The sequence below is a fragment of the Schistocerca serialis genome, chromosome 3, assembly GCF_023864345.2.
Source record: "Schistocerca serialis cubense isolate TAMUIC-IGC-003099 chromosome 3, iqSchSeri2.2, whole genome shotgun sequence".
Lineage (NCBI taxonomy): Eukaryota > Metazoa > Arthropoda > Insecta > Orthoptera > Acrididae > Schistocerca > Schistocerca serialis.
This window is the reverse complement of record NC_064640.1, coordinates 805,868,853-805,895,993: the sequence shown is the minus strand read 5'-3', so window position 1 is coordinate 805,895,993 and position 27,141 is coordinate 805,868,853. Positions and strand designations below refer to the sequence as shown.

The 27,141-nt window shown below is 39.6% G+C and overlaps 1 protein-coding gene across 3 annotated transcripts in view; it reads right to left on the bottom strand.

The window, feature by feature from the left end:
• Positions 1-9,021, bottom strand: part of LOC126470653 (rab11 family-interacting protein 1) — a 104,961-nt gene extending 95,940 nt beyond the window's left edge. For all 3 annotated transcript variants that reach the window (XM_050098638.1, XM_050098639.1, XM_050098637.1), the window contains exons 1-2: positions 8,884-9,021; positions 2,365-2,403 (exon numbers count right to left, since the gene is read on the bottom strand). In XM_050098638.1, coding sequence (XP_049954595.1) covers positions 2,365-2,403; positions 8,884-8,914 — 70 coding nt within the window. In that variant the 5' untranslated portion in view covers positions 8,915-9,021. The remainder of the gene's footprint in view (positions 1-2,364; positions 2,404-8,883) is intronic.
• Between the last annotated feature and the right edge of the window lie 18,120 nt (positions 9,022-27,141).

The following is a 27,141-nucleotide window of genomic DNA, read 5'->3' as shown; positions in this document are numbered from 1 at the left end:
GTATTGATTGTGTCTTGCCACTAGTGTGCTTTATGTATGACCAGAATCTCTTTGGGTTTTCTGCCAGATTTCGAGACAGAGTTTCATTGTGGAAATTATTGAAAGCATCTCACATTGAAGTACGCACTATATTTTGAACGTCTGCAAAACTCTGCCAATCTTAGGGATTTTGTGTTCTTTTAAATTTGGCATGCTTTTTCCACTGCTCCTGCAACAGTGATCCGACCCATTCTGTGTACCATGGGGGATCAGTACCATCACTTATTAATTTATGTGGTATATATCTCTCAATTGCTGTCTATACTATCTCTTTGAAATCATTCCACAACTTTTCTATGCTTACATATCAGATTGGAAGGAGTTAAGAGCATTTTTATCAGCTTTTTAAATAGATATACTTTTTGACGGTTGTAGGAGTTACGCTATTCAGCCTAGCAGCTATTGCCTTGTGGTCACTAATCCCTGTATTCATCACGATACTCACTATTTGTCCAGGATTATTTGTTGCTAAGAGGTAGAGTATGCTTTTTGCAACCATTTACACTTTGAGTGGGCTCATGAACTAATTGTTCAAAATAAGTTTCTGAGAAAGCATTCAGTACAATTTCGAATGATGTTTTATGCCTGCCGCCAGCTTTAAACGTATAATTTTTCCAGCATATCAAGTGTAGATTAAAGTCACCACCGACTAAAATTGTATGAGTGGGGTACCTATTTGAAATGCAACTCAAGTTTTCTTTGAACTGTTCAGCAACTATATTTTCTGAGTCGGGGGGTCGGTAAAATGACCCAATTAATAGTTTAGTCCGATTGTCAAGTATAACCTCTACCCATACTATTTTGCAGGAACTATCTACTTCGATTTCACTACAAGGCAAACTACTTCTGACAGCAATAAATACTCCACTGCCAATTGGATTTAATCTACCCTTTCTGAACACTGTTAGATCGTTAGAAAAAATTTCTGCTGAGCTTAATTCCAGCTTTTTATTGGTGTTGTTTCACGATATCTGCTCCCGCTATCTTATTACCCACTTTGTGTAAGCATGAAGCATACAGCACAGTTAAAAAGTGCTTGACTGACTCTCAGAAGACTTAGTGTTGGCTCTGTTTTTCAGTATCTAGGACCACACCACTGCATGGCAGAAGCCAGGTGGAGGTACTCTATGGCTGGCAGCTCCTGACTCTGCTGCACCTGCTGTGCCACAGCCTGAAGTGTAAATGCACCCATTACGATACATTCTGGTCACCCGTCTGGGCATGTATTTTCGGTTGGGGACCTGGACGGGCACTGGCAATGGTGCACACTCAGCAAATGTTCACCGTGGATACTGGTGAGGCGTCGCTCTCCCACCATCAGAATCAGTTGCATCCACAGTGGGGAGCTAAGACACCCCACCTGCAAGCACAGCTCCTGAGGCCTGAGGTGCTGCCACTTGAGGAGCTGATTGGCACCAACAACGTCAAGATGTTTGATGGAGGCCACGAGGATGTGGCCCTCCCACATGAGCACACGTCGAGCCTTGCCCCCCCCCCCCCCCCCCCATCGTATTTATAGCCCCTGTCCCAAATAGTGTGTTTCCCCTGTTACCCATATGCACTGCTATGCTCAGTTGACCATCATACAGGTCCCTCTGGCCATATGCACAACTGGGGCAGAGACAGCTGACGGCCCAACCCTGCTACAGTGATGCCTCATCGGAGACTGATGAGGCAATGGAGGTGAAGTCATCAATACGCACCTGCAGCCATGCTGCTGGCACAGAGTCACCTTGCGAACCATGTGGACTCTTTGGCCAGATCAGTTTGTAGCCAACAGCCATGCCACTTTGGCTCTCTGCCTTCTTCCATCAACACCTGGAGTGCCACCTCCCTGAAAGGGATTTTTTTTTGGGGGGGGGGGGGGGAGAAGGATGTGGCAGTGTGCACACATATGCAGTCACCACAACCACAGAGCTCATTTCTTGTGCCACCAGAGAGAGACCTAAATAAGAGCACATGTTTCGCTTGGCTGCCAGCACCTTTGCCGACCACATGGAGACAGCCATACATCAGCAGCACAACTCAGGCTGTCTAGCATAAATGGTGCTTAGTGAAGGTTCTCCTTACCATCTAGAACTGTTCCATGATTTTGCTATAACTAACTTTGCTTATTACTGGACTCTGCCTGGACTGTTCCTTCCTCTGTTTCAATGTTCATGTGCAGGTGTAATTCTGATGCTAAGTCAATGCTGTTGTTATGTTATGTGTACTTGGTTCTTGTAATAAAATTGTACATCATATATAAAATTATCTGTTTGCAAACACATGCAAAACTGATTGCCTATAGAAATACAAAAAGCTGAATACTGTAACAAGCATTACCATTCCTGCCTTTAGTCAGCAATCCTCTGGCTCTATGGACTGCAAAGAAAAGAAAAGAAGAAATTATTACATTGAACATCCCACTGTACAGTGTAATTGATGACACAGAACAGTACAAAGCATGTGACACTCCTATTTACAATGAATAGTGTGGTTATAATTAAACTTCACTACTTACCGGTGGTAGTAGGACAATGAAACTTCGTGAAAACATTTATAAGGACATGCACAAGAGAAATAATGAATAAAGCATTGAAAGAAAGAAATTTTAATTTCCACATGAGAGATTAACATTCATTAACTCTGTACCATGTTTACATTCTTTGTCACGACCATCTGCATCCATGATAGCCTGGAACTGCACTAGAGTTTGCTCTACTGCTGCCCATAACACCTCAGATGGGATATTGGTTATCTCCCCCACTATCCCTATCTTCAACCTCTAATGTATGTTAGTGTCTCATTGATAAGCCACGTCCTTCAGGAAACCTCGGGGGCCAGAAACTATACGGGTTCAAATCCAGTGGTGTGGGTGGCCACGCAGTTTGCAGTGATGGATCAATGATTCGGTTTTCTCCAAATGTGTTACAGAGTAACCGAGTGACCTCACAAGCAATGTGAGGCAGAGCTCTATCATCCATCAAAACAGTTGAGTCCAAAGCATCTCCTCCCATAGAACAGGGACCATATGTTTGCAAAGCAGGTCACAGTAACATGTCCTGTTCATGCTGCATGTCCTTGGTCCTTAAGGTCAGAGTTCCTCAATGAAAAATGGACCAATTATGAACTGTGCCATAAAGCCACACCACTTGGTGATGCGTTCACTATGCAGGGGAACTTAATGAATATTTTTTTTCCGGTCATGATCCCCAAATGTGACAGTGTTCCCATATTCCCTTCATGTGTAGATTCTCACAAAGGGCAGCACCACTATTTTTGTTGTTCTGAGAAAACAGCTTTATGATTAAAGCCCTGCTCACCTCGTCCATATCCATGTTGACTGTCTGCAATTGTAATTCACACTGTTGTCTGATGCTTGTGTTTCCACCCTACATTGTTGTACATGTACTGGTGCCTAATGGCAAGTCATGCCACTAACACTACTAACAATGCAAATCCTGCAGCACACAGTCTGAATATCATTCCTACAAATTTGGGACTCTCAAATTTTATGTTGTTATTGTGCACTGAATTTTTCTGATACGAGCTTTAAAAGCATTTCAACCAAAAACTGATACCATACTGCAAATAGCTAAATGCTGAAATTGTCCATTAGTGGTTAGGCACCTTTTCCAAAAATTCTGGCTGTGGAAATTAACCTAACTTAATTCAGCAGATTATGTTCTTGAAGTCGCACCAGAAAATGTAACATTTCTGAAAACAAGACCAGCCCGAATGAATCCAAACCGAGAGGATTTATAGAAACATGTGCCTGCAATAAGTGTTTCAGGACGCAGAGGTTCACCTGTAGGGTCCTGTCGTAAGTGTGTAATGCCTCATGCCCTACAATTACATACTACTCCTATGCACACTTAATCCATAGGCACAGTATCATCTTTTGCAAGTCAAATGCACTAAAAATGGACATTATTCAAACTACAGAAAAGGACTCAACTAAAGACAAAAGTTGGGTTCATTATAAGAAAGCTGCTTGAGGAACTGAGGATTATAACTGCACCATCTGTTTACATCTCCTAATCCATTATGCACATTAATAACAACTCAAGTAATTATTACTATTGATGATCAAGGAAGAGAGAGCATGCATTGAAAGAATTAAGCAACAAATTAAAGGCAGTATTTTCTACCAGGGACCCAAACCCCACAACAGACTGAAACTTGCTGGTAGATTAAAACTCTCTGCTGGACTGGGACTCAAACCTGGGATTTCTTCGTTCACAGGCAAGTGATCTACTATTGAGCTGTCCAAGCACCAGCCATGACCTGACAACAGACTGCCCATGGAAATAAGAGAGATAACTAAAATCAACATGTTTAAATAGGTGGTGAAAGCTGTTAACTAGTGCACACTATACGTTGAGGAATTGTGATCCAGTTTTTCATATAGAGGAAGGAGAATATGAGACAGTGAAGTCTTTAGTCCCTTGTTCATGAGGTAGGCCATCTGGAGCTAGTAATAAAATATGTTGAACTGTTCCTTTGTATCACTTAGTAGCAAGGAGAAGAAAGGTCTTTCATTCATCAATGCTTTTATATGAATGGACAATCCTGAAAAAGTAAAATTGGATACCGCAGCTACAGAGGCTACCCGTAAATAACAGTAATTAAAAACAAAGTAAAAGGTGGACGATCTGACTGGCTGGGAGAGGAGGAGGGATCCCCAGGTCCAGCATGCTGTGAGAAGCATCCCATTGCCAAATTCCTCCTACTCCCCCCCCCCCCCCCCCCCCCCAAAAGCAGTTTAAAACTTCAGATCTGAGAATAAAATCTCTGCATCATTGGAAACAAAGAACCAGTTTAATTGTATGCATGCCTTAGGCCAAAGTTCTATGCGAAAAATCTGGTAGATCATTCTTGGCATAGAGACACAGAAGAAGGGAGCATTCCATTATCCTCGTTTTGCTGTTGCTGATGTTCATCTTATATCCTCCTTTCAAGACACTGCCCATTCCGTCCAACTGCTCTTCTAAGTCCTTTGCTGTCTCTGACAGAATTACAATGTCATCGGCGAACCTCAAAGGTTTCATTTCTTCTCCATGGATTTTAATACCTACTCCGAATTTTTCTTTTGTTTCCTTTACTGCTTGCTCAATATACAGATTGAATAGCATCGGCGAGAGGCTACAACCCTGTCTCACTCCCTTCCCAACCACTGCTTCCCTTTCATGTCCCTCGACTCTTATAACTGCCATCTGCTTACTGTAAAAATTGTAAATAGCCTTTCGCTCCCTGTATTTTACCCCTGCCACCTTCAGAATTTGAAAGAGAGTATTCCAGTCAACATTGTCAAAAGCTTTCTGTAAGTCTGCAAATGCTAGAAACATAGGTTTGCCTTTCCTTAATCTTTCTCCTAAGATAAGTCGTAGGGTAAGTATTGCCTCATGTGTTCCAACATTTCTACGGAATCCAAACTGATCTTCCCCAAGGTCTGCCTCTACCAGTTTTTCCATTCGTCTGTAAAGAATTTACATTAGTGTTTTGCAGCTGTGACTTATTAAACTGATAGTTCGGTAATTGACACATCTGTCAACACCTGCTATCTTTGGGATTGGAATTATTATAATCTTCTTGAAGTCTGAGGGTATTTCGCCTGTCTCATACATTTTGCTCACCAGATGGTAGAGTTTTGTCAGGATGGGCTCTCCCAAGGCTATCAGTAGTTCTAATGGAATGTTGTCTACTCCCGGGGCCTTGTTTTGACTGAGGTCAACTTATAGGTAATAATCTGCTCACAACAGAAAACTTTTTCACAACTGATATAATCAGTATGGAGGATGTGAATACTGAAGACCCAGCAACTGAGAAGAAGAGTTAGTTTTCAGAAACATTACATGAATATGACAATAAAGGAAGCTTGCTTTTTTTTTTGCTTTAAGCAAGGGCATCTACATACTGAAACTGAGTTTCTCAACTTACATCCAATATACACTCTCTCATCTATGCACTTTCTGAGATAACTGATGAAGGGCTGCAGACACATTTCTCAAAGAAGTTACAGAGTTAGAACCAGCTGTCAAAGAGATCATGCCAAGAACATTAACTTTGTTGGAGTTTCAGATTGCAAGAAAGATAACAGACAAATAAGGGTATGCTGCAATTCCCCGGAGAGCTCTTGAAAAAAACACGAATACAGATTATATGTATGAGATCAAGGGGCTCATTGTAGGTGTTCAAAGTTGATGAGAAGGATGTATCCTACATCAAGCTTGAATAAGTTCTTGCTATTGTCCCAAGTCTGGGCACCAAGCACGTTAGAAACACAAATTTTCCAGAAATTTAGACTTTTTCAAATTTCAGCGAGTAGTAATCTGCATTTGATAGCTTTTTAAATCAAATAATCAGGTACTCAGACTTTAAAGTAATACTGTTCAGAAATTTATCTTACTCATAGGTAACAACACACTACAAGGTTATTTAAAAGAGGAAGTGATCTTAAAACTTTAACTACCGATTCATCTACATATTAGCATACCAAATTAATTTTCACTTATGAAAACAGATTCTACTTCACACTGTCCCACCTGTGACAATTCCTTTCTGCCTGTGACAGTCTTTGATTGTAATTTTTGTAAGTAGCCTAAATATTAATAGCGTTACATTCATTGATATTTCACCATGTAAGGAATTGTTGTAATTATGTGAAATCAATGTCTTCAAAAGACAATATGGACACATTTCACACAGTTTCTGTGAAATGCTGCTGGGCATTCAATGCTATGTCTACATCTACATTGATACTCCGCAAGCCACCCAACGGTGTGTGGCGGAGGGCACTTTACGTGCCACTGTCATTACCTCCCTTTCCTGTTCCAGTCGCGTATGGTTCGCGGGAAGAACGACTGTCTGAAAGCCTCCGTGCGCCCATAGTGTCAAGGTTTTAAAGAGGATTAACAGCTCATTTCGCAAAGTTCTGATATTCAGTTTTAATGAGAAGGTAAAGCAACTATGCACATGATCATCAATGCATTATTAATTTATTTCTATTTATCTTTTTTTTGTTATATTAGCTTTTGAGTTTTGAAAAACACAATGCAACTGTTCCACCAATGACGATGGAACCACCTGTTCCATTTCCAGCTGAGCTAAGTTTATTTTTATCTTATCTCAACAATTATAATGATGTTCTACTTCACATCAAACTGGCAATCTACTACCTTTCCACATATTCTTGTAATACAACATTCATTTCCCCCCTAGCTGAACTTGGATGTTTCACTATTTCTGGCTGTATGGGTGCAGCCTTAGACCTTGTTTCCCTATTCTGAGTTATATCAGAGTGTCGTGAGATCTCATTTTGCTGTTAAGACAGGCATGAAATCACTAACACGAGTTGGCTCTATCCAAAGACAGAAGAGTAGACCATGATGTGTGATATAACATTTTCAGAACAATGTAAGACAAATAGTGGCTTGATGTAAACTGACAACACAATCCACACCACATTCAACTCACAAGACATATAAAGTAATTAAGTATTTCTCATCCGCAACAATGAATTAAGGTCACAGCCAGCCATTCAGGCAAAATGAGCCTATCAATGCTTGATGTCTTCATAATGTGATGATGTGGCATATAAACGTAAATGCACATGAACAGAAAAAGAACAGAACAATAACACTACTATTTTTGCATCTATATCAGTTTTCGGAATGTGGGTTGCTGTGACACACTGATCCTATCTTGAGATCTAGGTTAGGTCAGAAGGTGATTGGTCTTGTTTATCCACTCCTAAATCCTGAAGTGTGAAGATGAAGTACTTCAACACAACACAAAGGCTTCATATTAACACACAGTGTCATTGCTAGATCAGTGGAGAACTTGCTGCGCTGACGACCTCGCCGTTTAGCGCCCTAAATCACTACACTAAATGGAAATCTATTAGTAGAAACACTGTGGTACACTTGATTTTTTGGGTGCTCATCAAAAATTATAGAATTAAAAAAGTCCAGAACACGCGAAATGATGTAAAACCTCCTAATATGATCATTTAGACTTTTCTAAGTCATTATAGGGAATACTATAATGATTCTCTGACTGTCACATCTGATTACATATCTTTCTCGTAAAAATGAACTAGTGTACCCTCTCCATATAACTTCACTGCCAGCAGTTCCAGAAAGAATGGCAAAAAACGTACATAAAGCCGAAAAGAATCTCACTTTCTCAATAATGTCTAGCAAATTTGGAAATAAATTAACTGCAGTTTCTTTTCCACGACCGACTTTGTTAAGCAAGTAGTAATATTTTTGACAACAGTTTCATAACAAAAACACTTTAGTCTCGTTGCAATATATGACAAAGATAACAAACGCAATCAGCTATACTATGGATACTTTTATGCAAAGTGAAAACACATAGTGAAGCACAAAAGTTATCCGGCAACATTTGTTTCACATACTGCTTTCCATAACACAAGTAATACACGATGTTGCAATGAAACACGCGTAACGGAAGTAATAACTATCGATGAGCAGTTATACGTCCCCAATGTAGATCTACAAAATTCTTAGCAAGGGTCTGTAATTATATATCCATAATTAATGCTTTCATAGCCTCCAAATGCATAATGAACCAACAAACCTACCCAACCCAAATACATAGATTCGGTATATACGTTCTAAAGTTGAATATCAGCACACGACACAACTGTGTTTTTACAGGACATTCCAACCTGGTAATGCATGCCATTACAACTACACTACAGACACAACAAAGCATTGCTGACGGTTATGGAATCCTAAAGGTTCATACCGTAACATTACAAACGACAACGGAAATTAATGCATCCAAACATTAAGAAATATACACACTTCCGTAAATCAAACATAACAGACGCACCTGTAACTAAAACGTGAGTTGGACTCCACATTTTGTATTATTTATTGCCAAACTACAACACCACCTGATACTATAAACAACGCATCACCCGATGTACTGTTATCTCCACCAATTGCTCACATTATACGTCAAAACACTAAAGTGACACAATTGTCAAAGATAACACACAACTGACAGTCGGCAAACTTATCGATAGTACATCTGTGGTCGAATGATATCCTCACATGGGAAACTCCCCATCGCACAGCCCTCAGATTTAGTGGTAAGATGGCCCAGTGGACAGCCCGTCAAAAACTGAACACAGATCAAGCACGAAACCAGGAAGAAGGTATACTGAACTGTAAAAAAAGCAAAATGGAAACAGTGAATGGTCCAAGAACAAGAAGTGTCATAAAGTAGCAGGCGTTGTGGGCAAGTGGTCCCAGGGTTGGAGCACCATGCGGGCGAGCCGTAGTCAAAACGCCTTCGCTCCACTTTTTTTTTTTTCCTTCGCAACATTATGAACTGTCCGTCCAGTCATTGAAATATTAGTTCTCTTTCTGCATTCTTGGCAGTTGTCATACTATACATTGGTTATAGAATATGAGTCATGTGGTAAGAATACGTTACCGCCGCAAGTAAATGTGATAAATAGTGCAAGCAGATGAGATGCCACATAGACGTCTCATAGAAATGAAAACAACAAATAAGTAGGTGTGAACTATGTTACAACAAGGGAATTCAAGGATCAAGACTTCCAACATGGAACGTAATTCCGAAAACGTTAAAAGCATATGTTTCGACAGAGCACAGAGAAACTGTGTGATTGTGAAAGTGTTGTGTTCATTTCTTGCAGCTTATGTGACAAACTACCATGTGGTTATAATTAAACTTTCCTTATTTAAAATGTTATAACATGGAAACTAATTACCACACGAGGACGAAACTTGGTATCATTTATGTCAAGGACATGGGGAAGAGAAATAACGCAGAATCAATTCAGCTGAAACACTTTTAATGTGGTGCTAGCAATCAGCAATACCATTACATACTGGTACCATTACTGCTACAAAATCAGGTCAATATTGCGCTATCAGTGTTCAAAAGAGTCTGGAGCACAGCACAGCAGAACGAATCATGACTACCTCACTTGATATGCTATGCTTCAGATCAATACATGTGTAACTGTTCCCCTGGTAAACCCTATCCTTCAGGTAGAACCGCAACCAGAAATCACAGGGAGTGAGATCAGGTGATCATGCCGGCCAAGCATTTGTAAATGATTGTCTGATAATTCGATGGTTTCTAAATGTGTTTCGTAGAAGCGCTTGAACTTCACAACCGATGAGTGGTGGGGCCCCATCTTGTATTAAACCTGTTGAGTTCAATGAATCTTTCTGCTGTAAGGGTGGGGTGGGGGGGGGGGGGGGTACGACATGCTGGAGAAGCATAGTGCACTAACGCTCGCCATTCACACTGCACGACTTTGGTCCTTGAGCGCCAACCTGTTTAAAAGGGAATGAGGCAGTGATGAACGTAGTCGTGAAACCACACCATATGGTGACATGTTCACCATACAGAGGAACTTCATGCACAGTGACTGAAGGTGAAGATCCCCCACTCGGCAATTCTGCATGCTCACCAAATCCATCAGAGAAAAATGAGCTTCGTTTGTCCATAGGATGGTCGAGGGCCAGCCCTCATCAACTTCAACACTTGTGAGAAAGTGGACAGTGAAGTCAACTCGTCGTTGTGCGTCCTGTGGTGCAAGCTGCTTTACAGTAAGGATCTTGTAGGAAAACCTTTTGAGAATGGTTCGAAGCACGTTCTGTACAGTGGAACACAGGATGTTCAACTCTTGTGATACAGCACAGGCACTGTCTGACGATAGGGAATTGCGCACGGCGTTGTCTGCCATAGCACTGGAAGGTCTTTAACGCCACAACTTGTCTCACCCTGGCATCAAATCCACAGTGAAATTCGTGTCAAGCAAGGTGGTATGACTAGATGTTAAGAAAGGCAACTGTATGAGGGCATCCTCCTGCGCTTTGTGCCAGATAACCAAAATTTCATGGCATGTGTACCTAACGATTCAGGATTTACCTCTCCCAATACATACATCTGGATCTCGATGTCCCGTCACCTTGTATAGATGGTCACCATTACTTACGTACTACTGTTGATCATTGTATCAGGTGGTCAGAGACTATATCAATTGCAAATATCATGGCTGAATTCATTGCCAAAGCACTAGTGGGCGCTTGGTTCTCTCGTCATAGAATTCATCTTTCAATTACAATGGACTGTGGTTACTGGTTTGAGAGTTCTCTGTTCGACGAGCTCCTTACTCTTTGAGGCATTCATCACATTCATACCACACCCTTTACCCTACCAGTAACTGCATGTTGGAGTGCATGCACCACGCCCTGAAATCTATTCTCATGTGCCACACAGCTGCTTGGGGCAATTCATTGACAAGGGCTCTGCTCGGTCTACAGTCAGCCAGCAAAAATGGTTTGTCTTGTTCACCAGCTGCATTTTCCTGGTGACTTTACTGCATCAGCACTCCCTACAGCTCAGCCCTCCTGTGACCACACTGGACTTACATAAAAACTGGTGTTCCTAATACAAGAACTTCATCTACATAGCTCGCAATGCAATGGACAATGTCATCCATTCATTTTCAAAGATTTGAAAACCTCATTACATGTTTGGCTGTGTGATGACGATGTATGTCCGCCTCTTACTCCTCCATAATCCGACCCATATGAAGTAATATGGAGTGGAATGAACACCTTCACCATCCATAAAGATGGCGGGCAAGAAACAATGTTCACTGAGTGATTTAAACCTGTTTTCTTTGACATTCCAACAAACGAGCCTTTAGCTATTCTCCAGCATTGACACCAACATCACAACAACATGCAGTAGCTACGCCACCCATCACTCTACATTTGACACCTACTGCAGTGGGTCTGTTGTCCTTTCCTGTCCCCTCCCTCCCTCATATTTCTCCTGTAATGACTCACATAAGCAGATAGATCATATACAAGTGCCTGGATGTTCTCGGTGTGCCAGGTTATTATGCAAACAGACAGTGGCAGGTCAAGTTGCCCAGCAGGCCGAGATTCCTATCAACATTTCTGAGCTCTCCGTTGGTTGCTCCCTTCTTCCGCCACGGATCCATTTTGAAATGGCCCGACATGGTCTTGCTGCATCGACCTGCTGCTGGCATATGTTGGTTGGTTGCCTCCCCCAAAGTCCTCGGGGAGAGCAGAAAAAGACTGCAGTACAATGTGCCATTTGTTCTAGCTTTAGGCTCTACAGTTTTTTAAGGGGGGGGGGGAGGGGAGGGAAGCTACTGTGGCAGCTGTAAGATCTATTGATCGAACTGCATTGTGCAGTTTGGTGCAAAGCAGTGATATCTTTATTTCTCTTGTGTCTTTTGTCTTGAGTGTTTGTAATCTGCTTATGCTACTTTGTATCTTCCAAAGTATATTTTCTGATCAATCCTGGTTGTATGTTATTGTTTACCGTTTCGTCAATCGCAATTAGGATACCACCAAAAAAGGAATCCTACAATATCATAGCAAGACAGAGATTCTGAAATCAGAAATTGGATTTATGGCATTTAGAGGAGCAGATATAGATCCAGACCATAATTTAGCAATAATGAAGAATGAATTTAAGGTTAGATAATCGTTTGAAAGAATCAATCTGTAAAGAAGTGGATTTCTGAAGTACTGAGGAAAGATAAGATGTGTTTGAAGTTTTCTAAGGCTATAGAAGCTCCCATAACGAATACAGCCACATGAAGTTCAGTAGAGGATGAGTGGACACGTCTATAAAGGGTAATCGCAACAGTTGAACACGCAAATATAGGTACAATGACGATAATTGTGAAGATCGCTTGGGTAACAGAAGAAACATTTCACTTGATCGATGAAAGAACGCGGTACAAAAATGTTCAGGCAAAGAGAGGAATATAAGTCACTCTATAATGAAATAAATAAGAAATGCAGGAAGGTTAAGGTGAAATGTCTACGGGAAAAACGTGAAGGTATCGAAAAATGAATGATCGTTGGAAAGACTAATTCAGCATATACAGCTTCTGGTGAATAAAAAGCAAGTGCACAAAGAATGAAACAGAAATTTCACAAGTAAATGCAGACGCGAGAATGGATATGTGGAGACGGCACAGTACATGCCTCTATGAAAAAGAGGAACTTACTGATGACGTGACATAAGAAGAAATGGACGCTAATGTGAAAGACACAGAGAATCTATTATTAGATTCAGTGTTTAACACAGGTTTCGAAGACTTGTGATCAGATAAGGTGGAGGGAATTTCTTCATAATTCTTAAAATCATTGAGGAAAGTGGTAATCAATCTAGTTTGGAGACATACCGTCAGACTTTCGGAAAAAAATATCATTCACGCAATCCTGGAGATAACAAGACCAGATAAGCGAGAAAACTATCGTACAGCCCCCTTAATAACTCATGTATTAAAGTTGGTAACAAGAATAATATACAAAAGAATGGAAAACAAAATTGAGGAGCTGTTAGCTGGCAGTAGTTTGACTTTAGCAACGGTAAAGCCATCTGAGATACAGTTTCGCTCTTGCGCTTGACGGTAAGTTAAGATAAATAAAGACACACTCATAGTGTCTGTTGACATAAAAAAACGTTTGGCAATCTAAGATTCTGCAAGATGTTCAGTATTCTGAGAAAAACTAAGTGTAATCTGTAGGAAAAGACATGGAACATACAGTATGTACCGAAATCAATAAGGAACAATAAAAATTTAGAACTGAGGAAGAAGTACCCAGACTAAAAAGATGCACAGAAGAGATGCAGTCTTTCACCACTATTGTTCAATACAGGCATGGGCGACCTGTCGTGACCTGTGGCTCTGATCGTCATACTCACTTAAGCTCACTGGCCACCTCCACACGTGGCACAACAGCAGCGCTCTTAGCACATGAAGTAAAAACTATAGTGTCCGTGATGTTAATATTTAAGGCGTAACGCACCAATATAAATTGCGTCCCTTTACCAACGCATCACACCAACAAATTATGCCCTAAAACAAGCGTTTTTGCCAGTACATTCATTTTGTGTCCACACTGACTTCAGATGCTTATTATATTTATTTATGCTTCGTCAGCACTGTTACTTTAGTTACAACGTTTGACACTGACTGTCTTAAAAACTTCTGTTGCAGAATTCCACATCACCTCACTCTCTCACCCATAAATTTCTCCCACAGGCCAGACTGAAACCAATCATGGGCCGTATCAGGCCCACAAGCTGCTAGTTGTCCAGCTGTGGTTCAACATCTACAGCAAAGAAGCAATGAAGGAAATTAAAGAAACGTCCTGGAGTAGGACTAAAATTCAGAATGAAATTATATCAGTCATAAGATTTACTAATGAAATTGGTATCCTCAGTGAAAATGAGAAGAACTGCAGGACCTGTTGAATAGAGTGCATAGTTTGCTGACCACACACTTTGGATTTAGAGTAAACAGAAGAAAGACAAGACTAGTGAGAAGTAACAGAAATGAGATTAACAACACAATTAGCTTCAGAATTGAGGACCATAAAACAGATGAATTGACAGATTTCTGCTACATCATAAGCACATTAACACATGATAGAAGAAGCAAAGAGACAATAAAAAGCAGGTTAGTACTGACAAAGAGGGCATTCTTTTCTAAAAGAAGACCGCTAATATTTCTGATAGTTTGCAAAGTACTGATCATCAGAATGAAATCGAGCAAAGTATGAACAAGATGTGTAACATCGTTGCATTTAATCTGGGCAGAATGTGGATGCTCAACGTATGTGATGTTCAATCCACAAGGTTGGGTAAACACTGGGCTTTCTATGTAACCTTGTCTTGGGGGTATAATGTGGGTACCTAATTTTGACATAATCCAATTCCACCAGAATGAAGCTGTGGCCAACAGCGTTCTGATGACAGGCACTAGCATTGCTATCATGACATGTAACAACCATAAGGTGGAATTGAGAGGGCTAGGACAGTCCACTGCTGCCACATCGTTCCCAGAGTCAAGATCAAATTCACTCCCTGCCCATCCACCTCGGTCCTCGCCCATTCCTCTTTGCCCAGCCCTCTGAACCCATTATTCTATTGGTGGAAAACTGGAAGAAAATTCCAAGTCTGTTGTATTTGTGGAGGATGCTGAGACACCTTGGATGGCTGTCAGATTTCCCTCAAGGTTAAAGGGTCATAACATAAAAATGCAAAATGGTGATCAGAGATGCCAGAATGAGCCCAATCCGTGTCATATAGGTCTACCAGTCCAATATGGTGGACTCACTGACGTCACAATTCAATATTGTCCACTTATGATGTCTATAAAATGACAGGAAATTTAAAAAAACATATTTTCCTTGTTCTGTGTTTTAAAACAATTACTGACGTTTTTTATTGCATTGATGTATTTATTTAAACAATGTAACAATAAGCATTATTAAACATGAAGGAGGAATTTTGTTGGAACTTTTTATTTAGATCGAAACATAGCTGACAACTGTTGTAAGGTGCTCAGTCACCCACCAAGTGCTTATGGTCACGCCAATGTGTGCGTGGGTAACATTATCAGGACTAGGAGATGTGTGAAACAACTGGGGATGCTTTATTTAACATTTATACCACTAAGCCTACGTTTGCGTGCTTCAAAAACATGCAAAACACAGCCACAGTTGCCAGAGGGGCTTGAATGTTTGCGTGTTTCAAAAAACATTGCACGGCTGCTGCCAAAGTTTACAGACATGGTTGGCAGCTGAAACACATGGCACACTCACCACAAAACTGGCCTGCATGCCCCTCACAGTCGCATTTGGACAAACGACAGTAGCAGTATGTGCCCCTCACTACTAGATACATCACACTGCCATGCCACCAAACTGGTTTGCAGCGTCCCTCACTGCTCCTCGTTAGCACCATGGCCAGTAGTGTGCCTGTGTCTACCTGCACCAGCATTCTTGTGGCCACCCTTTGACTCTTTGGCCACATTCCTTACATCCCCCAATATATATATATATCACATTAAACACGCCAGATCACACACAATTCTTACACCAGGGAATAACAGGCTGACAGTGGAATTAATTGTGTTGCCTACAGACATGTGATCTGAGAATTTCAAGTAGACATTCCTTACACCCCTGTCAAGTTAAATTCATAAGATCACACACATTCCATGTATCTGGGAATTTTAGGCAGTTAAGCCTACCCAGTTAAATATGTGTTGGGGTGTAGGACCACACATTTTCCCTGTAGCTGGGAATTTTAGGCAGTTAAACTTGTCAGGTTAAATATATGTTGGAGTGGTTCTTTCCATTCGATATAAGCACCCAGCACTCCTGTCAAGATAAATCTATAAGACCTCTCACACTTGCTGCAGACCTCTCTGAATTAATTGACCTTCTGCAAATCACAAAGGGCAAGCCAAGATGGCGACATCTATTTTACCCCCAAAATCAAGCTCCCTGATCATCAACTCATTATTTACAGCAGGGATTGATTTGGAGAAACTATATTTCTTATCTTGGCCTTGAGAGTGATCGACGGCTAATATGGAAGAAACATCTCGCCATTCCAGCAAACAAAGACTTGCTCTTTTCTGTAGATTGTGTCTCACCCTGAAAGGTAACAGACTTACTGTTCAGTGCAAACTCCTCTTCTGGCGTCAGCTCATACTGCTGGTCATCCTGTGGCGTCAGACACAGCACTAACAAGACTGGAGTGGCTCCAAAACAAAATTTTCCCAGTCAGCTCAGGTGCTGGCAGATACATCCCAAACATATATACAAGAGACCTTTTAGGCTAACACAAAATCTACATACTTATTCAGGATAAGACTACAAAATTTTATGAAGGAACGCAAACCTCGTCTCACATTCTCGTACAAAGTTTAGGGCAAGAACCACCAGATGCTTCTCACAAACGAATAAAATTAAACGTTGCGCACCACTTTAGGGACCAATAAAACACACACAAAACATAAAGCCCATGCTTACGCACTCAGAACACGCACACAACCCCAATTCTTCATCTTTATGAAATCCCCTAGCGAATTATGAAGTACACAGGCACAACTCGATACATTGTGCCTTGCTCGTGTCCGTTCTTGCACGTGTTTGCTTCTATTTATCAGAACACAGCATGAAGGCCCACAAAGTCTTTATTTGCAGCATACGCGACATCGAATTCTTTGCAAGCTTTTTCCAACTGATTAATTCCCTTTTCACCATGTGCTAACCACTTTTACAACTTGTTTCCTCGTCTGCAATATTTATATTAGGGAATATGTTATTCTTCAGGTAGCTTGTCGAAAATACCGCAGCTACCATGTGTGATGTACTTCCTACCAGATGGTATGGCATGGTTGGAAGGTTTGCGTACCTTGTTACGAGTATATATCACATTTTTAACTTTGATCCAGCTGTTTTGTGATGAAGGTAAACCAAGCCACTGAACCGAGACCTTATTCTCCCATCGGCTTACGACAGGCACTATGAGAAACATGTCTGATTCACTATTTCTCTGTAATTCCTCTGTGTAAAAGCTACCAGTTATTTGATTACTACTGCCATTCTTTATGATTTAAGATCTAGGATTTGTTCGTTACACTTTGGAAACAGCAAATACTTCCACTGATCAGTGCAGTAGGTATGATTTCTACAGCTACACCTGCATCAATACTCCACAAGCCACCTGACGTTGAGTGGAAGAAGGTACTTCTGGTACTACTAATTAATCACTCTGTCCCTCTTCCACTTACGAATGGCGCATAGGAAGAATGATTGTCAGTAAGCCTCTAATTTCTAGAATTTTCTAAAAGTGATCATTTTGGAAGATGTATGTGGGAGGCAGTAGTGTTGTTTGACTCTTCCTGGAAAGCACTCTCTCAAAATCCAGTAGTAAAGCTTTCCATGACGCACTATGTCTCTCTTGTAGTGGCTGCCACTGGAGTTTGTTGAGCAAGGTATTCAGGCCAACTAAACGACCCTGTGACGAACTGTGTCGCTCTTTGTTGGCTCTTCTCTGTCTATTTTATCAGCTCTATTCGATAAGGGTCCCAGCCTGATGAGCAATGCTCAAGTATCGGTTGAACAAGCTCCTTCTAAACCACTCCTTTTGTGGACGAATTACATTTACTTAAGGTTATTTCTGATATGCAATCTTCTACTCTGAAATACATGACAAATCACCTACATTAAATTTCTGTTTGCATGGTTCTAATATTTACTGTATTTAAAAGCTAATTATTCTGAACATCAATCCATTGGATTTCTATTGTTCAGTTTATAATTAGATTAAACAACTAAGTTAATTATGGAGGACTATCTGTCTGTTTGCATGATCCATGAAAATTAAAATGCATCCAGATCTGGATTTTTATCACTCTGTTCAAAAGTTTCATGATACTTGCTATGTTGTGGGTGAATGTTGATTAGTGATGTATTCTGTGTTGTTATAGTGTCATCTTGAAATATCTAATATAAAACTCACCACCATGAACAGTTTGAAGTTTTCCAAGACATCGATTTGTTCCTGTCTGCATCAAGTTCTCCATCACCTGTGCCACTTCCTTCCACATATTTGTTTTCTCTGGTACAGTGGAAGAATCTGTGGAAAAGGTATCAACGACTAATAAAATTTATTTGATGTGTTCATTTACTGATGAATATTGCTGCATATCTACAATATCTACTTGATATAAATCGTCCGACCCTTCTGCAACGTCGTGAGTCAATATGCAATATCATTAACTGCACTACTTTGCAGTACAGCTCATAGCTTTGGAGCTGTTGGCAGTGATAGAAACAGCCACTTGTATTTTAGCGTGACTCATTCACACCTGTCGCAAGCATAGCCATGGGAGGCGGTACCTGTGTCAATTCGAGAGACAGAATATTCAAGCCCCTAAGAATCTAAATAAACTATATTAAATATCATCCAATTTAGTTAAAAGTCAATATACTGCCCTTTGTTATTAAAAAGAAGATTGTGTAAGAATCTCAACTTTATAGCTGGCATACTTTCAGAGTTAGGGAAAATTACCTAATACATCCCAAACCGACATTTGTAAGGTTAAAGTCAGTTAGGATTCATAACAGTTTGTCTTTAATATCATTTGGAATCACTGCTGAAGTTCCCAAAATGTTAGGGCAAATTGTTTGAATTTTCATAATTAAAAATGTTAACTATTTTTCATTTTTGTAATACAAAATTCAGTAAAGATCAGTATTTATTTAATGTGTTGTTGTATGAGTAAATGAGAATGGGGGAGAGTGTGTATGTGGGACATACGAAAAAATTCAATATTACCTCATGTTAAACATTATGTAACTATGTCATGGGAAAGTGTTAAGCAAGTTGCAATGAAAAATGTACTTTCCGCACGGTGCTAATGACGTATGCCCAAGGGTACGTGCTTTTGTAAGAAGGCAACCAGAATAGCCATTTGCAGAGTAACAGTTTTCTAAAGTTATTTCAAAATTATTTTTCTTTTCATTTGGTTTTGTTAAACATTTTATTATTATTTGCATGACAAAGTGACGTAAATGCATCTATGAATGTTGATTGGCGTAAGACAGTTTTAGCACGAAAATGATCTCGAAGGATTGTTTTGATTGGTTGGTCATTTTGAACAACGAATCAGAGTTAAGCATTTCCCGCTCTTTGCAAGTAGTTATAGGTCCTGGAAGGAACGACAGTGAGTCAGTCGCTAGTCAGCTATTGAACGTGCAGGTCATGTTGAATGCTTCCGTCTGTATTATGTGTAAAATGAAGAAATAATTGGCTTCTTGCGTCCAGACTGTGTGTCCGTAATAGTAGTTGCATTTACGGACAGTTTTGTGAAGTTTGGAAGTTTTTGGATTGTTTTGTTGGAAAGAGAACCGCTTGTGAACTTACGGCCTTTGTAAAATTCCGTGTGGCATGCTTCATATTCGTCTATGGAATATTTGGCGAGCAATTTCTTTGTTAGATATCCACTGGAAAAGGTCCGAATGTGAAACTCGTATATTGCAGCAGAGTAATGACTGTAAATCGCATGATAATTCGGGTTGGACTTAAGTACATTCCTGGTTGCCTTATGTGTGTACTGGGTTGTCTAAACTGTGAGCTGAGGACAGTGATATTATTCGTTAATTAAATGTGGGCTGATGGCTAGTTTTATTTTGAACCTAAAGAAATAAAAGAACTTGTTGCAGAATTTTGACATCTTTCTAAAGAGATGAAGCAATTACCCTCCACCCGAAAATTGTTATAAGATTTTACTGGCTAGTTTGCTATCAGAGTTTATGCGGACTTTGCAAACGTAAGTACTGATGGTGTTTTTCTTCAATGCTCCTTTTAACGCCATCGGAACAATATCTCCGTATCCAGAGAAATGGACTGGTGATCAGACGCCGTACTGACGTAGGTGGAACTTGTGTAGTGCACAGTACGATGAGAGAGAGTGATCAAACATACGAGGTGGGACAATAAAGTAATAAGACCGATGTGAACAAAAATGTTGCTTACCGCTTTAGTCAAGTTTAGTGTCATCTCCTTCAAAGTAGTTCCTTTCTGATTGCACACACTTTTTCCAGGGCTTCTGCCATTGATGGTAACATTTCTGGAACTCATCTTCCGTAATATCCTCCAAGACCCTGGTCACAGCTTTTTTGACATCTTGTGTTTTTGAAAATGGTGTCCCTTGACCGCCGTTTTGACTCTTGGAAATAGAAAAAGTCACATGGAGCGATATCTGGTGAATGAGGTGGTTGTGGTAGTACTGAAATTTATTTTGAGGTTAAAAATTGCTATACTGACAGAGCAGTATGGGATGGCGCATTATCGTGATGCAGAATCCAATTATCAGCAATGTTGGCACGGGCATGAAGAACTCTTTTATGAAGTATTTCTAAAACTTCTTTGTAGTAATATTGGTTAACTGTTTGTCCAGGAGGCACCCACTCTTTATGAACAATTCCCTTGGAATCAAAGAAGCACACAAGCATGCATTTCGTCCACTGCGGTCTTCATCTTCAACATTCGTTCTGCCTTAACTAAACATTTTATGCCAACGAAAAACTTGAGCTCTTGACATAGCCTCCTCTCCAAATGCCTTCTGAAGCTTACAGTAAATTGTCGTCGCGTTTTCACCCAATTTAACGCCAAAAGAAATGGCATTCCGTTGCGCAATGTTATGCAGTTCCATTTCCGTGACGAGAGACACAAGCACATGTTAACTTATTACAGCACGACATACGACTGAGCAGATGGATCGATATGCCGCTTGGACTAGAAGCAGCTTATAGACCAAGGTCAAAGATATTGTGCCTACGCTAGCCTGCAGGGTTGCCACATCTTGCAAAAAAATCAGTCTCATTACTTTATTGTCACACCCCGTGTTACTACGCATTTCTAACCCACCCCAGTGCAATTGGTGCTTTATCGGCTGGGAAAGTTCTGATGTGTAGGAACTTTATAAAAGCAACAGTGTTAAGTGAACTTGGGAAGTAATCACATGTGTGTGTAAAAAGGAACTATAGGACAATAGACACGTGTGTAAATGAACTTTCATCAAGAATCGGCAGTTAGTGGAACTAGGTGGCAGACTACATCAGTGACCGCTCAACTATAAGAGACGGCATTTCTGCTGCAGTGCTCTGGCATCTGGAGCTGTTGGTAGTCATGGCGGAAGCGATGGTCCGTATACTGGTTCAACCTAGGCAGAGCTTGGTGGACGGACCTGCAGTTTCATCTTGCCATGCAGTCAACTGGATGAGGCCAAAGATAAATAGTGTTTTATTTAAAGTTTTGTGTGTGTGTGTGCCAAGAAACTTTGCAGAATGGCTGAAAACAATCAGGAAATAGCAGATACGAAACTGAAGGTAGATTTAGGTAATGTAAATTATGAAGATGAGTCAGTGATAGGTAATTTCAGTTTTGAAGTATCACAGACAGTGGACAGTGGTTTATCTGTGCCAGTGTCGTATAACTATTGGGCAGATAATGGACTAAGTACAGTGGAAGCCGATGTTAACTATATGCCTGTAGCTATTCCTAAAACGAAATGGGAACCAGTATCAGTGGCTTGTGAACCAAGAGGTAGTGTTTCAGGTATGTTAGTAAATATTCTAAATAATATGAATCAGATGAATGTTAATATGAAGGAAATGGGTAGTGACATTAAAACGTCATTAAGTGATGATATTGATGATAAAATAAATAAAATGGGTACTAACATTGATACTAGTATGAATAAATTTGGTTTGGAAATAAATGAGTTACACACTGAAGTTGATTAGGTTTTCTAATAGCTTGTCAGTGGGAATGGAAGCTAAAATGGAGGATAAAATGTTGAATTTGAGAGATTCTTGGAAAAATGAGCTGACTTTGTTCAGTAACAATGTTAAAAGTGACATTAATCAGGTCAGACAAGAGTGTAATATTGCTATTGTGACAGTGAAAAGTGAACTAACTGCACAGGTTGAGCAAGTTGCTGAGGGCAACTAACAGTCAAAGCAACCGTTACATTTGGAATTAGACAAAGATAATGAACAGGTCCATAATGTACAAAAGCATTGTGAGGAAAGTCACACTGTACTAGCAAACAAAATCAAAGAAGGAAAAGATGTGTGTGTGCAAAGTTTGGTATGCAAGCTGCCATACCCAGCAATTCAGTACCAGTGTGAATGAGCAATTTTGAGAGCATGAGGGTAGACTAACACAAGTGGAGCGAAATGTTAACAACCATAGTGGCTGTGTAGTAACTAATGGTGTAGTAGAATCATCTAAATTGCTTATGTAACACATCGCCAATTTTTGAGATTTGATCCTACTAAAATTGTTCATCCAAAGGAAATTTGGAGTGATTTTGATGTGGTTTCGCTAAAAGTATGGAGTGATAAGCAGAAGATAGGATTCATTACTTCAAATTTGATGGGAGAAGCAAGAATTTCGGGAAACTTGGCCTCAGATAAATACGACAGATTAGTGGAGTTCAAACAGGCCTTTTTCAATGAGTGTTGGGGAAACAGAAAGCAAATGGAGACTTTAAATAAATTCTGGGCAGGGGGAAAAGACGATCCCAAGAGAGATAGCATAAAAAGATTTGTATTGTCCTATTTGAATGCCAAAGTAGAAACAGAGGAAATTATTATGGGAATTGAAAATAAATTGCCATTGTATTGGCAAAATAAGATAATTTCTGCACCCAGGGACTACAATGACCAGTTTGTGCATTATTTGGAAAGAGCTGAAAATATTTTAAAAGAGGAAGAAATACTAGGAGAGATTTAAGGCCTCCCACTAGACCAATCGACAACAGAGCCGAAGTTAATGTAAACAGAATAGGCATACAGCATGTGAACAGTTATAGAGGCAGATATTGGGGGAGAGGTGGTTCTGCTGGAAATAGTTTCAGTGACAGAGTACAATATTTTGATTGCCGTCATCTGCAGTCTGATGACATAACGGGTAGGTGTGGCCTGACAGGTGATAGAAATGTCAGAAGTAATGACGTCACACAGGAGGAAAACTGTTAGCAGTCTGTAATGACTCTAGAATTTGCAGACTGAAACCATACAGATTAAACCCGCTAGCGATGCCCTTTGTAAAGAAGCAATCTACTAAACAGCATAGGTGTAGCAGAATAGAAAATAGAAGGGTAGAGGAGAATGACACTGTAAAACAATTTGGTTATTCAGTAAATTCAGTAGTTTTTTGTGAAAGGTAAAGCTCAAATAATGATCGCAGGAACCATATTAAGAAAGAATTAAATACAGAAAGTGAAGACTAAGTTCAGGAGTTTAGGGTGAATCAGCACTGTGAAACAAACAACAGGCTACCTATAGATGGTGGAATGAAAACTATGAAAATACAGGAGGAGGATGTGAATAGGTTGAATCAAGCGATTATCGAGAATGAGGAAGAAGAGTTGGAAGAGTAAGAAGAAGGAGATGATTTAAATAATTCTGGCAATACCTCGGATGGGGTTGCAGAAACAAAATTGAGTACAGAGGGTGAAAAGTTAGAGAGATATTTCGATTTATCTATAGTGGACAGGACAGTAAAGGCCGCCACGATTAATGAAACAAAAGGGGATCCAGTTAAGTGTACTTTCCATGGAAAGGGTAGGGTCTGACATACGTGAAGTAGTGGATGATTTATTAGAGGAGCCTGAGTGTGTAATCAGAAGGGAATATGTTGGACAACCTATCATTGAAGTCACTGTGTTTAAAGAAAAATGTCCTTGTTTAATAGATACTGATTCTCAAGTTTGTGCAGTGTCGCAGAATTTTGTGAATGCTCTCCCTAAATATAAGCAAATAGTGATGATGTCCGTGAGTGGGCTGAAAATTGTGGTCGCCACTGGGAAAAGCAGGAAGGTGATTAAATAGGAAATATTGTTACCAATCATAGTAAGTGGAGTACAAATAGAATTAAATTTTTTGATTATTAATGGACTTAGTGTTGAAATATTGGTATGGGCCGATTTCTTACATAAATACAAGGGAATATTAGACTTTGGAAAAATTAAGGCGATAATAAATGTACGGGGGGGAAATTGTATCCATTCCCTTTGTTGGAGAAAAAGGAGTTATTGTCAAAGATCTGCCTATACGTTATTGCAGGACCATGGTAAACACTGAAGAGATAGATGATAATGTAGAAGCGAATGAGGCAGGTCCTTCTGGGATAGGAGAGAGTCATTATGTTGATATAAAATCATTCAAGTGGTTGGGAAGAAAAAACATACCAGACCGGAAAAGATACTTAATGGAACAGCAATTAAACAGCAGGAACTAAGAAACCTCAGGGGACACACATTCTTTGCGTTGTCATGTGTTTAACGAACACCAGGCGTTCAGAGTTTTTGGCAGTACTGTTTCCTTTGGTTCAATTGGCTCTGAGCACTATGGGACTTAACATCTATGGTCATCAGTCCCCTAGAACTTAGAACTACTTAAACCTAACTAACCTAAGGACATCACACAACACCCAGCCATCACGAGGCAGAGAAAATCCCTGACCCCGCCGGGAATCGAACCTGGGAACCCAAGCGTGGGAAGCGAGAACTCTACCGCACGACCACGAGATGCGGGCTACTGTTTCCTTTTCTTTTCGTGTTGTCAACCTTCCTCTTCATCATTCAGTACTTCTGCTATCATCTTTCCTTCATTCCTATCAGTAAATAGTGTACATAGTGCTATACAAAGAATAGAGAGGCAGGAGAAACCTAGTGTTCCAGTAGATGACTGAAACATTAATTGGAATGAGAGAGAAATGAAAATGAGATGGTAAAGCATACACAAATGTGATTAATTTTCTGAAGTCTGCGATATGTAGAGACATTGTTGTAAGAAATGTGTTCAAGGCAAGAGAAGATTGCCTGCATAATGAGTAAATGAAATGGTATATGAGGTGTTTTGAAGTCCACAGAGAGGATGACTTAAGTGGAATTTAGTAGTTTCAATAATGTGTATTTTCTTTGAATATTGTGTACAAGATGTGTTACAGAACAACTGAAGTGGGCATGAGTAATTTTCAGTAATTTGATATAATGGTTTTGTACTTTTTGTATATAATGTATATAGGAGGAGTCGCAGAACTACAGAAAGTTGCCTGAATAGTTTGCAGTGTTCAATAGTTTTGTATTTCCTTACATAATGTATAATGATGTTTTTCAGAGCTGCAGATGGTGGCAGAAATTTATATTCAATATATTTAATGATTTATATTTTCCTAGTATATAATAGCTTACTTGTGTAAAGTCAAGCAGTAAATTTTCTGAAAGAAGGATAACAAAGAAAGTGCAAATTGTTGAATCAGAAATATTTGTAACAGTAACTTGCGTGATGATTAAAACAGAGTTTGGAAAAAAAGATTTCAGTAGTAGTACCAATTTTAGGTACTGTTGACTTTTTTTGAGGGAAATAGTTAATTCATTTTTCACTGAGTTAATTAATACTAAATATAAAGAAAAAGTTACTACAGTAAAGTTTGGAAAATTTTTAAAAAAGTTTTGAAAAATTTCTTTGAAGAAATTTTTAATTTTGAATCTGAAAGTCAAGCTTTGAGAAACATGATTTATTAGGAAGTAATGTGTATGTTATGTTAGGATGTAAATGCTAAGGATGGACACTTGGACATGCTGTATATTGCAGGTACGGAAAAGGTGACAGAACCGCATATGGGAGTGAGAGAGAATCTGATGTTGAGACAAAGCCAGATGCTGTACCCTAGTGACAAGCCCTTATGTGTTCCAGGTGTAAGTGTTTGTGATCTGTACCTATTTGCTTCATCTGTGAAAGTATTCGAAACCCCAATTTCCTGTCAGGACAGTGCTAAATTTGGAGACGACCCCCCATTGCAATGTATGGTTTAGGAAAGGACACGATTTGTCGTGCCTGGATTATATTTCAGTAAAGTTTTTGGATGCTACTTAAGCAACGAAATAGAATTCTTGTTTTTGGTTAAATATTATGTGGAAAATATAAAAGTTTGATTAGAAAAGAGGTTGTTGTTTCAAGAACTTATGTAAAAATTCTCTTATACAAACATTTTGTAAATTTAAATTGAGAGAAAATGTTGTAGCATTGGATTGTGGAAGAAAAGAATTGAAAATTATTTGTATAAGAATTTACTGTATGACATCAAGCCAAAGCTTTTTATTCGAGAAAGATTTCATTTTAACATAGATTTTAGAAAGAACAATTTAGATTTGACAGTGTCGGTGTAGATATCGAAATCATTCTTAAATAACATTTATGGCCATAATAACCATAAAACATTCTCAAGAGAAATTTTAGGTTCTTATGAGGTGTGTAATGTCATGAGTCAATACGCAATAACATTTATTGCACTACTTTGCAGTACAACTCGCAGCTTTGGAGCCATTGGCAGTGATAGAAACAGCCACTTGTATCTTAGTGTGACTCATTCACACCTGTCGTTAGCCTAGCCGTGGGAAGCGGTACCTGTATCAATTCGAGAGACAGAATATTCAAGCCCCTAAGAATCTAAATAAACTATATTAAATATCATCCAATTTAGTTAAAAGTCAATATACTGCCCTTTGTTATTAAAAAGAAGATTGTGTAAGAATCTCAACTTTATAGCTGGCATACTTTCAGAGTTAGGGAAAATTACCTAATACATCCCAAACCGACATTTGTAAGGTTAAAATCAGTTAGGATTCATAACAGTTTGTCTTTAATATCATTTGGAATCACTGCTGAAGTT